The sequence below is a fragment of the Delphinus delphis genome, chromosome 5 (assembly GCF_949987515.2).
Source record: "Delphinus delphis chromosome 5, mDelDel1.2, whole genome shotgun sequence".
NCBI lineage: Eukaryota > Metazoa > Chordata > Mammalia > Artiodactyla > Delphinidae > Delphinus > Delphinus delphis.
Genome location: NC_082687.1, coordinates 3683321 through 3697002, shown reverse-complemented (window position 1 = coordinate 3697002; position 13682 = coordinate 3683321). Strand labels below are relative to the sequence as shown.

General features: G+C 43.2%; 1 protein-coding gene across 4 annotated transcripts in view; it reads right to left on the bottom strand.

Moving 5' to 3' along the window:
- The window catches only part of RAPGEF2 (Rap guanine nucleotide exchange factor 2), a 245336-nt gene that overhangs the window by 163654 nt on the left and 68000 nt on the right, over positions 1 to 13682 (bottom strand). For all 4 annotated transcript variants that reach the window (XM_060011939.1, XM_060011941.1, XM_060011940.1 and 1 more), the window contains exon 2: positions 1410 to 1480. In XM_060011939.1, coding sequence (XP_059867922.1) covers positions 1410 to 1480 — 71 coding nt within the window. The remainder of the gene's footprint in view (positions 1 to 1409; positions 1481 to 13682) is intronic.

The window sequence follows — 13682 nt, the reverse complement described above, 5'->3', positions numbered from 1 at the left end:
AAGAGACACATCTTAAAGGTGACTCCTTGTAAGTTCACGCCAACAAAGCTGAATTGTCTCCAAAATAGACTTCTTTAAGGTCTAAGTCTGCTAAGCTACACTGTTGAAGTTGTCAGTTGTTTCTAACCAAAATTTACTTGTGAAATAGCAGAAAATGGTTAGTGGGTGTACAGGGCTTTATTGTATTACCTCTACTTTCGTAATCTTAAAAATATTCATAAGATGTATTAAAATTTTCCTTTTTCTATTGCACCAAATTACTATTACCTAAGTAATTTTATAACTACATATATAGACACACATTATATAATTGATATATCTGAATATTATTGAAATATTATCCATGTGTAGTCATATGCATATGGCAATGTGACACTTATATTTTCATATTAATTAATTCATTTGCGTTTGCAGGTTAACTGCGTTCAATTAAACAGACAATTGGCGCTATAATTTTTTCCTAGGATAGCTGTCATCAAAAAACATAAAATGAAAGTTACATACTTTAGAAATTATCCTTGCTTTAATTTGAGCCATCTTCCAAATTCCCAATGGTTTTGCTCTTTCTAATAAAACTTTAATTTAAATCATTTTCATTACAAATTCAATTTTAGAAGTATTCAATCCTCTTGACACTTTTTTCAATTAACAACTAAATATGAAATTGACATGCTCACAAATTAACTAGTATTTAAAGAGTAAAGGGGAAATACACAGAAAACGTATTCCTTTCATAATTAAAAACTGCTGGTATCAAAAGTAGCTGGAGACAACAAAACTTTCCCATAACGTCCTAGTTGGCGTTTATATGTAATGCGTCTTCCTAAGGTCCTTTATTTTCTATTCCAGTTAATCACTGGATTATACAAGATGTTTCTGATCTTTTAATGTAAGCCCAGATAACCATAAATAAGGTTGCTGTATCACTGCACAAGAGAAGTGGTAAGATTTTTATATGAATGGACTATATAAAAAACAACTATGGTATAAACTGAATTTCCCAGAAAAGGGCAGTCAACTTAATGCAATAAATATGTTATATATAAAGGCCTAGAACATACTAAAACAGTGAACTGAATCATTCTTGGAACAGTTAAACACATTCTGGTTTCTTATGTAGCTGAGCGCTAGGAAGCAGATTTTTATTTGCCAGGATGGCAAATAATGCTCCTTCGGTGTATTCACCAAGTGGTGTTTATTACTTCAGGTGGGGAGGGCAGGGAGAGGGACGGGAAGCAGAGAGGTGATCACTACGGCAGAAACGTCGGAAATTATTATATGGATGTAAAACTTACAAGGCCAGATGAGGCAGAGTTTTCACAAGTCAGTCATCTTTAATCCTACTTCTAAACAATAATAATCACATAAAATCCAAGCATGCTACTGTTATTCATATTAAAATGCCTTACCTAAGCTGGTGCTCCCTCAGGTTGGATAAGGCTTCCATACCATGTAAATAGGAGTACACGATTTCCAGATCCTGTTTGAAAAAGAGAACAGAAATTATTAAACTTGTCGGGAAAAGAGGCTTCTAAAATAAGGCATTATATTAACAGACCAAATTTAAAATAGCTTTTTTTTAAATACAAGCTTTTAGACATCAAAAATCACATTATTCAGAGAAATGCTGGACTGCACAAAATGTCATGCATCACAACTGCCTTTGGGATACATAGAAAGGCCATTAAAATATAAACTAAATTGGCTCAAATTTACAAAAATAAATTCCTCATAAATTGTTATCACCTATTTCCCAGCTTTTACATCAAAATATCAAATGTAAAGTTTTAATTTTAAAGTATAAATATTTACCAATTCCATCATTAAATGATTTTCTTAGTCAATATAAAATTAATGCATGTTATTTCATGCCTACACTTAAAAATGAGCATGAATTCAATTGTTTTCTATTCTTACCAAATGACATTTCTTATATGCAGAAATATTTAAATTTAAATATTCTCTTTTAGAAAAAGAGACATGCCTTGCTTTTCCAGATCATATTACAATACATAAAAAAAAGATTCATAGTTATTCATGAACGTTTAGAACAGGTAAAAATTCAAAATCCTGTTTATATTCATTTATATGCAAGTCAGCAGGGAATTAGTATTTTTTTTAAATTAAGGTATAGTTGATGTACAATATTATATAAGTTTTGGATGTACAAAAGTTAGTATTTTAAGACTCCAATGAGGGGGCATCCCTGGTGGCGCAGTGGTTAAGAATCTGCCTGCCAATGCAGGGGACATGGGTTCAAGCCCTGGTCCGGGAAGATCCCACATGCCGTGGAGCAACGAAGCCCGTGCGCCACAACTACTGAGCCTGCGCTCTAGAACCCACGAGCCACAACTACTGAGCCCGAGTGCCACAACTACTGAAGCCCACGCGCCTAGAGCCTGTGCTCCGAAACAAGAGAAGCCACCGCAATGAGAAGCCCGCGCACCGCAAGGAAGAGTAGTCCCCGCCCGCCGCAACTGGAGAAAGTCCACGAGCTGGAACAAAGACCCAATGCAGCCAAATATTAAAAAAAACAAACTTAAAAAGACAGACTCCAGTGAATATCTAGCAGTTTCTGATCTCAAGAATACAAATCTACATTTACTCCGCCCCCAAATCTTAGCCAAAATGTAAAACAAATGTATTTTAAGAACTTTGTAAAATTACCCTTTTAAAATAATAGCTCTACTGAGATATAATTCACACATCATTTTCTTTTCTTTTTTTCTTGCAGGGGGCCACAGCCGCACTGTGCACAGGACCCAATCCAGGAAGTGGGCATGACCCTCCCTGGCCCCTGGCTCCACCCGGGCTGCCGGACTCGCCAGAACTCAAGATTTGTCACTTGTGGATAATTCCGTGGTTTGTGTTCGTCCATCACCACCGTAATTCCTGAACATTTTTACCACCCAAAAGACAACCCCGCACCCTGTAGCATTCACTCCCCATCCTCCCTTCCCCCAGCTCCTGGCAACTGTTAATCTGCTTTGTGTCTATGGATCTGCCTATGCTGGACATTTCGTGTAAATGGAATCTCACAAGGGAAACACACGACCTTTTGTGACTGCCTTCTTTCTCCTGGCCTAATAGCTTCAGGGTTCATCTAGGCTGCAGCAGGTAACGATATGTTCCTTTGTATCACCGAATAGTACTCCATTATAGAGAGACGCCACAGTTTATCCGCTCATCCACTGACGGACATTTGGGTTCTTCCTACTTTACGGCCGGTACGAATAATGCTCTTGTGAATTCTCATGCATACGTTTTTGTTTGCACATCCGTCTTCAGTCCTGATGGGTATATGTATACCTGCGAGTAGAACTGCTCATTCGTATGGTAACTCTGTGTTTAGCTTTTCAAGGAACTGCTGAATTGTTTACCTAAGTGGTTACATCACTTATAATCCTATCGGCAAGGTCTAAGGACTCTAATTTCTCCACATACATCCTTGTCAACACTAACGTCTGTCTTTTTTATTTTAGCCTTCCCAGGTGTGTTTGAAGGTGTTGATTTGCATTTCACTAATGACCAAGGGTGCCGACCATTTTTCATGTGCTTATTGGCCATTCGTACATCTTTGGGTAAATACCTATTCAATTCTTTGTTCACTTTTCTTTTCCCCCCAGGGGTTATTTATTCTTTCTTTTCTTAACATCTTTATTGGAGTATAATTGCTTTACAATGGTGTGTTAGTTTCTGCTGTATAACAAAGTGAATCAGCTGTATGTATACATATATCTCCATATCCTGTCCCTCTTGCGTCTCCCTCCCACCCTCCCTATCCCACCCCTCTAGGTGGTCACAAAGCACCGAGCTGATCTCCCTGTGCTATGCAGCTGTTTCCCACTAGCTATTTATTTTACATTTGGTAGTGTATATATGTCCATGCCACTCTCTCACTTCGTCCCAGCTTACCCTTCCCCCTCCCCGTGTCCTCAAGTCCATTCTCTACGTCTGTGTCTTTATTCCTGTCCTGTCCCTAGGTTCTTCAGAATCTTTTTTTTTTTAGATTCCATATATATGTGTTAGCATACAGTATTTTTCTCCTTCTGACTTACTTCACTCTGTATGACAGACTCTAGGTCCATCCACCTCACTACCAATAACTCAATTTCATTTCTTTTTATGGCTGAGTAATATTCCATTGTATATATGTGCCACATCTTCTTTATCCATTCATCCATCAATGGACACTTACGTTGCTTCCATGTCCTGGCTATTGTAAATAGGGCTGTAATGAACGCTGTCGTACATGTCCCTTTTTGAATTATGGTTTTCTCCGGGTATATGCCCAGTAGTGGGATTGCTGGGCCATATGGTAGTCCTCTTTTTAGTTTTTTAAGGAACCTCTATACTGTTCTCCATAGTGGCTGCATCAATTTACATTCCCACCAACAGTGCAAGAGGGTTCCCTTTTCTCCACACCCTCTCCAGCATTTACTGTTTGTAGACTTTTGAATGATGGCCATTCTGACCGGTGTGAGGTGATACCTCACTGTAGTTTTGATTTGCATTTCTCTAATGATTAGTGATGTTGAGCATTTTTTCACGTGTCTGTTGGCCATCTGTATATCTTCTTTGGAGAAACGTACGTTGAGGTCTTCTGCCCATTTTTGGATTGGGTTGTTTGTTTTTTTGATATTGAGCTGCATGAGGTGCTTGTATATGTTGGAGATGAATCCTTTGTCAGTTGCTGTTCAGTTTTTAATTGGGTTATGTATCTTTATTATTGCATTTTAAGAATTCTTTATGTGCTCTGGATAGAAGACCCTTATCAGGTACATTATCAGTAAATACTTTCTCCCTTCCTGTGGCCAGTCATCTCACTTGGATGGCGCCCTTTGAAGCACAAAGTTCCTAATTTTGATGCAGTCCAGTTTACCTACTTTTTCTTTTCTGCGTATGCTTTTAGAGTCACATTTAAGAAACCATGATCTAATCCAAGGTCACAACAATTCACTAATATATTTGCTTCTAAGAGCTTCTTCTTCCACAGCTTTAGCTCTTACGTTTAAGTCTACAATCCATTTTAAATTACTTTCATATTCAGTAAGGTAAGGGTCCAAGTTCACTCTCTTGCGTGCAGATATCCGGTTATCCCATCACCCTTTGTTAAAAATACTATTGTTTCCCCAGTGAATTGTACTGGTGCCCTTGCTGAAAATCAGCTGACCATAAATGCCAGTGTTCATTTCTGGACTCAGATCTATTCCATTGGTCTGTATGTCCATCCTCGTTCCACGACCACTGTCTCACTTATGCAGCTTTGGAGCAAGTGTGAAATCAGAAACTGTGAGTGTTCCAGCCTTATTCTACTTTTCTGCGTGCCTTGTGTTCACATTTGAATTTTAGAATCAGCTTGCGCATCTCTGCAGAAAAGCCAGCTGGGGTTTTAATAAGGGTTGCACTGAATCTGACGATCAGTTCAGGTAGTACAGCCATCATAACAGTATCAAGTCTCCCAATCTACGACATGGGATGTTCTTCCATTGAATTAGGTGCTCCCTAATTCCTTTCAACTATGTTCTCTACTTCTCAGTGTACAAATCTTGCACTACTCTGGTTAAATTTAATCTTCTCTTTTGATTAAGAAAAAATTTCTGCAACCTTAGGGATACCTTTGAGAATAGTTCAAACTATCTGTGCACTTAGATTTCATGTATCAAGGGCACAGGGAAGGGACAGTGGCTCACAGAATAACTAGGTAAGGAATTCAAAACCTTCCTAAGAGGATTCCAAGAAGGTTTTCAGCCTAAAATATAGTATTGTACACCTTAAAACAATATTATGATGTGTTAAGAGGAAAAAAATACCTCATTTATAATTCTCAATTGTCCCAATTTAAAATTTATTAATACTAGAAGTTTAAAGTGTCGCCCTCTAATGGTCAACTTTCAAATAAACTGATGGACTTTAATTTTATTCATCTGTAGCTTTGTTATTTCCCATAAGTCTTTTAAAAGCTATTTATAGATTGAAATCTAAGTCTAGACCTAAAAATGCAATACAAATAAGAAAGCTAAAACGAAACCTTCCCCGCCATCCAGTTACCAGAGTGCATTCCTAAAGCTAATAAATCCCTTCTTTAGACGCAGTCGTACCCCAGTCTTAATATTCTACTTGCAGGTAGGGAAAGCCAACAAAAATGTCCTAATTAATGAGTTTTCTTTAATACTTACAACAGAAAGTCCTTCTGAATAACGCTAAGGTTCACATTCTCTGTTAGGTATTACAAACATGTGCTACTGCAGTCCTTACATAGTACAGAAGGCCACCCTCCCATTTCTGAAGAGCTTATCATCTGAATCTAACACGAAAGTCTTACACTTTTTTCACTGAAATACCAATCAGCCCCTTACAAGCTGTCCAAGGCCCACAGTACTTCCATCTAAGCAAACAGACAAGACGATTATGTTCATTAACCTTCATCGGGCAAATATAATAGTTACACTGACCAAAAATGTCTATTTAGGAAAAGAGTAGAAAGAAATAGGGGTTTTCGAAAGCTGGGGAAGGCAGAAGTCTGAAAGAAACCTGAAAGGAACAAGAATCTGGAAGATTCGAGTCAGAGTGGAGGAAAAGAACAGCCCTAACCCTTCAAAGACAACAGGCCTGGACGTAACCGAGTGTCTTCTCCTTCAAACCGGCAAAGCAGAAGCCAAGTAAAGAGGCGCGTTCCTTGATGCTGCAGCACTTCATATTCATCTGTCGCTCTCTAACGTCATGGGGTTTCCTAGCTGGACGAGGGCACCTTCCTGGATAAGTTATGATGTCACGCCCATTACGAGTGTCAGCACTGCGCCCATACACTTAGCAACTTTGAGTATCAATGCATAACCTGCGTGATTACACAGAATCTATCTATGAACAATAACTACTACCATTATTTCTTCATCTTAAGACAATATGCGTAACTAAAACCTGCAGATTCAATACGGCTGTTTATTAGTTCATAAAAACGTGCAGGACCACTGCGTGCCCTTACCAATAAGGCGCTGACATAAGTGACAGGTCAGGAAGCTGTTTCAGGGCCTGTAATATGCACTGAGCGTGTGCGTTACACCATTACTGCAGGAGCAAATTTAAAATGCAGTTTGTCCTTCTGTCTGTGTGTAGCTGCATAAATAAAACACCTGCACCGCACATAATCCTGATGTTTGGGGGCAGAGTAAGTTTAAACATGTGTCTGTCAAGCAATACAGAACCAAAGAATCTGGTGCAACTGTGTCGCGTATTTTAGATGTGTGGCCAGACCATGAGCTTCTTCAATGAACTCAACGATTACGTCCAGAGTTTCTCTATTACTCTTAGAAGAAGTCATCTCAAAGGAAACTTTTACCTGGTCTATGCCACGAGGAGCCTGGAAACTCGAGGCGCAGACGTCATTATTCTAACACAAAGCCTTCACGCTGAAGGCTGGCTCATCTAGCTGGAATTAGACGACTTTACAAATATATTCCACCTCAACCTGAGATCTCTTCTTTGTAACTAACAGAAGGAACAGTAAGAAACTGACATCTAGACAGCAGGCAACAAACGAGTCCATGCAATGTTTCACTTGGGACCAGCACAGGTTTGGGTAAGTAGGAAAGCTTAGGAAACAGGCATCGGGAAATTCTGCTCTCAGACTCCAAGGGATGAAAGACAACTGAGCAGAGATGAGCCGGGGAGATTGCAAACTAAAGGAAGGCCGGCCGTGTAGCCACACTTCCCTGCAACACAGAGCCTGGTGGCCAAATAGCAGGTTTACCAGTGATGAGGGATTGCAGGTGACGTGAACGACACTGGAAGGCAAAAAGGAACACACGTTTTCTTCTTTCCTAGGGGCAAGGTAGATTGGGCGGTATTCTGAAATAGGCAAATATGGCCTTTTGAATCTTCTTATCAATTTTTTTCTACCCTCTCCCCAGGTGTCCAGCGACCTCGCATCATGCCGTCACTCTGGGCGCCCTGCCTTGGTCTAGAAGCTAAAGGGAGATGATGTGAACACAAACGTGAGTGATCCCTAGGGCTTTGCTGCATCTTCCCCGGGGACCTGTTGGTCAGCATCTGCATTTCCACAGTCCAAACAAATCTCTAGGTGGTAGGAGATTTCAGAAATGAAATACACCGGGGACGCGAGGAAGGAGACCCGGGGACAGAGGCTCTGCCGGGAGCTGCCTGGCCCCTCCGAGCTCGCCCCTCACGCTTCCTCCACTTTCCACGTGGAGGTTTCAACCCTCATCTCCCCTTTGCGGTTGGCCTTTGTTAGAATAACCCAGGAGTTGGTAAGGAACGGCCTTCACCCAGCAAGGGACCAAAAAGGCACAAGGGTGGGTGCTGAGGAGTGCTGCTGCTCAAACCAGCCCGGTATCTGCCGCGTGGGCAGCATCTCAGAGCAAGCTTCCTCGTAAGGGGAACAGGGAAGTGCGTGCCCTTCAGGGACTTACACTCCTGGGTTCTTTTTTTTTTTTCTCTCTCTACACAAATGAGACATTCAGAGTGAAGTTATGTTTCAACAAACTTGACTATAGGGAAAAAAAAAAAATGCTGCAGCACTACATCACCTAAAGCATCAAACTGTGTCGTTTCTGTCCAGAAACCATGACCTGCAAACAACTTGCAAACCTCCCCACTGCACCTCCCAGTGCAAATAAAACCCATCTGACTATTACTATTTTAAAGGGCCCTCAAAAACTATAAGCTATTTCCCGCTCCCCCCCCCCATTCTCTAGTCCTGGATACAAACAGGAACAGATTGCTTTAACCAGGAAGCAGCGTTTTTCAGAACAATAGGCCTTTTCTAGAAAGGACATCCTTTTTTAAAAATAGATGTTATTTGAAGGCAGAGAAAAGTCATAAAACCACTGTAGCCCAGCAGACAAGAACACTGACCGGCCAATTGGAATGCAGTTTTCCATGAAAAAGACTTTTTTTTTTTAGTCCCGAATGTAAACAATGTATCTGAACCCAAAAGCATCCTCTACGTCCGTTTGCGAGAACGACTGTTCACAACCTAAAGGATCATCTCGCCCAGAGCGTGTAAACACAGCCCAGCTCAACCGGAAGAAGCCAGGCACAGCTCCTACATCTTGGGCACATTCTCCAGCACCTCCTTAGAGGCTCACTGAGGGTATAATCGGCTTCAGAGCAGACTTACAATTCACCGAAAACCAGGTTTTAATTTCCTAGCTTAGCAGCATGGGGACTGGCTAACAACTTACAGTCTATTTTAACACGATCTTTGAAGCGCTGAAAGAGGAGACGCACCCTCCACCTCCCCCCCACCCTCCACAGACGCATATTTTGCACTGCACTGTGAGAAAGAATATATCCTTTTCCTTTAAAGTGAGTTTTGTTTCACATTATGGAGTTACATATTTGAACTATAACCAGAAGCGAGGTGGTCAAAGGTACAACCTTCCGGTTACCAATTTTTTAAAACAAAAAACAAGTACGGTTGATTCCTTTAAAAAGACTGTATCTCAGGCTTCCCTGGTGGCGCAGTGGTTGGGAGTCCGCCTGCCGATGCAGGGGACGCGGGTTCGTGCCCTGGTCCGGGAGGATCCCACATGCCGCGGAGCGGCTGGGCCCGTGGGCCATGGCCGCTGGGCCTGCGCGTCCGGAGCCTGTGCTCCGGAAGGGGAGAGGCCACAGCAGTGAGAGGCCTGCGCACCAAAAAAAAAAAAAAACCAAAAAAAACACTGTATCTCAATCACATAAAAGAAGCGAAGGCCAAGCCCGCGCTAGAGCTTGCAGCCTATGGAGGCCCACGCGGTGAGGGACCTGGGCGCCCTGCCTGCCCCGCCGGGACCAGGAAGCATGCTACTGAGCCAACTGCTCTCCCTCGTCAAGACAAGAAGGTACCGCAGCCTTCCTGGCCAGGGACCACTAGCAAGGAATGAGAGTTAGTTCTGAACGATATTAACAAGGAGGTTAAAAGCTAGACTATCCAAGGCTCGAGCTCAAGGCCACGGCGCACGGGGGAGGGTCAGAAGGGGGAGAGGTCTGCACACTTTGCTGTGTCTACCGACACGGGGGTAAGCTGAAAAGTTTTACCTGGGAGAGGCCACACTTCTTTATGCTGAAACACGTAAAAGCCATCCTCGGACAGATAGTGGAAAGAACATGAGCGCTGGTGTCAAATGGAGCAGAGCCCAGGCCGTCCTCCCCACTGCTGCCCAACGTGAGACACTGCACGTGCTACCGAGACTCTGTCCGCACACCAGCATGACTCCACCTACTTGGCTGGGCTGTGTCACCAAAATGACATACCGTTTCATAACGACACACGGCACATACAGACCCTTGAAAAGTGGGGTAGCTGATTTCCTTACCTATGAGATCTGCAGACAGGCACACAGGAACGCCAAGAATTACAAAATTTTAAATATCCCTGAAATTTATATACATCAGATTTTGTATAAATCACTGCATCCTTTTCATATGTATCTCTATCCAAAAAAAAAAAAAAAAAGTGAATTATTCATGAAACATGTCAAGGGCCCCTGGATGGCCTGCTGTATCAATCCAGCTTTTACATCCGGTGGGACCGGAGCGGGGGTGCCAGCCGCCCGCAGAGCACAGACCTGCTCGCACTTCTGAAGCTTGTCGCCGCCTGCCTCCAGGGCTCCCCTGGCTGGCTTCCCAGGAGAGCCCCCCGTCACCGACCCTCGCACCCCTTCCATGCACGCGGCCGGCAGCGCGTGGTGCAGGCCAACACAAAGCCCCTCACACCCCCTGCCTGCAGGGACCTCCCTCCTGAGCCCTCACAGCCTCCCGGGCGGCAAACCCGCACGGGCGCCCCACGTGCGCTCCGTGCAGCCGTTTCACCTTCCGGGGGGCACCTGTTACCTCCTCGGTCAGAGAACAGACACCCCAAAGTCACTGCTTTCTTTCACACCTCTTTCTCATCTCTGCAACAGGGAAAGGTGTTCTCAGCCCCGGTACCCGGACAGACTGAGGCAAGCGTGCACACGGCCACCAGGCGGCAGAGCGGACCGGCGGTCCCTCTAGGCCTGGGTCTCACAAGGCGCGCCCACTGCTCGTGCACGTGTAAGTAGGAGACTGGACCTTTACAGCATCCCTGAGGGTGGCTCAGAGACCACGACCATCCTTTCTCCTCCGCTCCTAATGAAAGGGGACGGGGGACAGGAAACGGGCCCACCAACACTCCCATTAAAGTCACTTCATTTCTACCATCCCGAGCAGGGAGAAATCTTATTTTAAACCGGGTACCGCCCTCAACCCTACACACCCTGGGAAAGAACCAGAGCGTTTAAAACAAAGATGTCCAATCACTCCACTGCTGAGCTGTCTGGGGCCCTCTTGCCTCACACCCCAGGAAATTACATCATCACATAGTTCAGGGAAATGTAAGGAAAAATCCATGGTGGAGTGCATGACTTTCAGTAAAACTTTTTTTTTTTTGACGTGTCAGTACCAGTTTATTAAATGTGACAAGTGTACCATCCTTGTAAAATATTAATAATAGGAAAAACTGTGTGGAGGACATACGAGAACTCTCTGTACTATCCTCTCAGTTTTTCTGTAAATCTAAAACTGTCCTAAAAATAAAGTTTTTTTCTTAAGTTTTTATTGGCGTATAGTTGATTTACAATGTTGTGTTTTAGTTTCTGCTGTACAGCAAAGTGATTCAGCAAAACTCTTAAGTTTGTTCTTAAACAGCAATTTCAACCCTAAATCATATGAAGGCTGTTTCTGAGCTTACTAATTTATACCCGAAAGGAAGACAGTCCCCCAGAGCTTTGATTTCATTCAAATGCACATATCAAAATGCAGAAAAATAAAAATGTTAAAAAAACAAAAACCGCAGGAAAACCTGGTGATTATATTACTGGTCATCTAGACTCAGCCTGGATACCTTCCTTCAGCCCCAGGCTCTTGAGCGCTGCATCCTTACAAGACACGTGGATGAGGAATCCCAGGAGTAAAACATACAGGTTCAAGCCATTGTTTGTCCAAAATTTCCTCAGATGTTCCTATATCTTTAAGAAAGAGAGTGTTTGAACAGTTCCTAAACTTGAGACAGGGATAATTATAAGGTAAGTACCTCTTGAATTAGCCATGAAAATTACAAAACAGACCTCGGGGTTAAGCAGAGCGCAGGCTGCCACGCCTCCTCTGTTTCTAGCTGGCAGCAGGGAGCCCAGGAGCCTCACACTACAGGGGAGATGAGCTGCAGAGGCAGAGGAGTACTTCCTACATTCTAAGGAGCAGAGGACGTATCGCACGTAATCCTCACCCTCACTGAAGAAAACGTGAGAGTTAAATGATTCAGCAACAGCAGCCATCCGGTGGCAGCTCTTATGCTCCTAAATGGGCAGCGTTCTGTTTAGCAACCGAGACACTCGTTACGCCCTTGCACTCACCGCCGTGTCCGAGGGGAAAAGAGCAAGTAAGTTTGGTCTGTGAAGGTTAAAATTTCTCATTAGAAAAAAATCAACAATTTCATTGTAACTAAAAACTCATCGGGCGGACAAATAAGAAAAATATCAAGTGTCTAAATCAGTCCACAATTCCTGTTTTCAAGGGTCAGTATGTGTATTTCCACTTCAGAACAATGCCCACGACCAAGCTGACACCTCCCCCGAATCCACATCTGTCTGGCAGCGGGAACAAACATCACAACAGATCTTCACTGTGAAGTATCTACTTTATTTTAATCCCTCAGACTGCAAAATGTGTCGTCAAATTTGAATTGCACGGACACAGATGAACGCACTAGAAAATGATTTGCCGTGAACTGAATGCCAGTCTGGTTTTTGTTCTCCGTGAATAAGTGAGCAGGCAGTGAATGAGCACATTTTAAGTTAACATTTAAACATCTGATTAAGTACAACCGGAAAGGTCAATCAGCTGTATACATACACACATGTGCACACACACACACACACACACACACACACACACACACACACACACCCCTTCCGCCCCACCCCCACCCCCAACTAGGATAAAATGATTCCTGGACCATCTTCCCTTTCAATTTAAAAAAAAGAAAAAAAAAAAAAAAAAGCCAAACATGCCCCTTCCACCCAGTTCTCCTCTAAGGACACAGTTACAACCTTGCGCCCAGTGTGGCACTCGTTCCCCAGGGATGGTCTGGCTCGGGTTAAGCCCTGCAGGAACCGAGCGGGTGCGGATGGGTGGAGGGGGCAGAGCCCACCGAAAACCTGGGCAACAAGGGCCCAGGGCTGCAGAACTACCCTCAGGACGCCCCCAGTTCCAAAGACCACCTAACTGCAGAGGCTCCTTGAAAGGTGTGCATTCGGAACCATTCACTGTGCCAGCCTGAGCATCCCTACAGGACTGGGTTCGCACAGTCCTGGCATAACAGAAGCAAAGCAGAGCAGGTCACTGAGGACACGGGCTGTCCACAGCCTCTTGGCAGAAAGGAAGCACTCCCGTATGAAAGCAGGTTTTAAATATAGAAAACGGCATTGCTGCTATTTTTCTAGGACAAAAGACAAAAATAATTTGACATATGTTTTTCCCATCTTGAATGTTTTACCGAGGAGTCAACCACCAAGAGCATTACTGATTCTCAAACTTTTTTTATTTCTCAAGCGGACAGGAGAAGCACATGCGAATGTTCTACCTAATCAATGAAAGCCTTCCAACTATGTTCATCAGAAATGAACTAAACGCTAAAGACATTTTAGATACTGTTCGAAATTGGT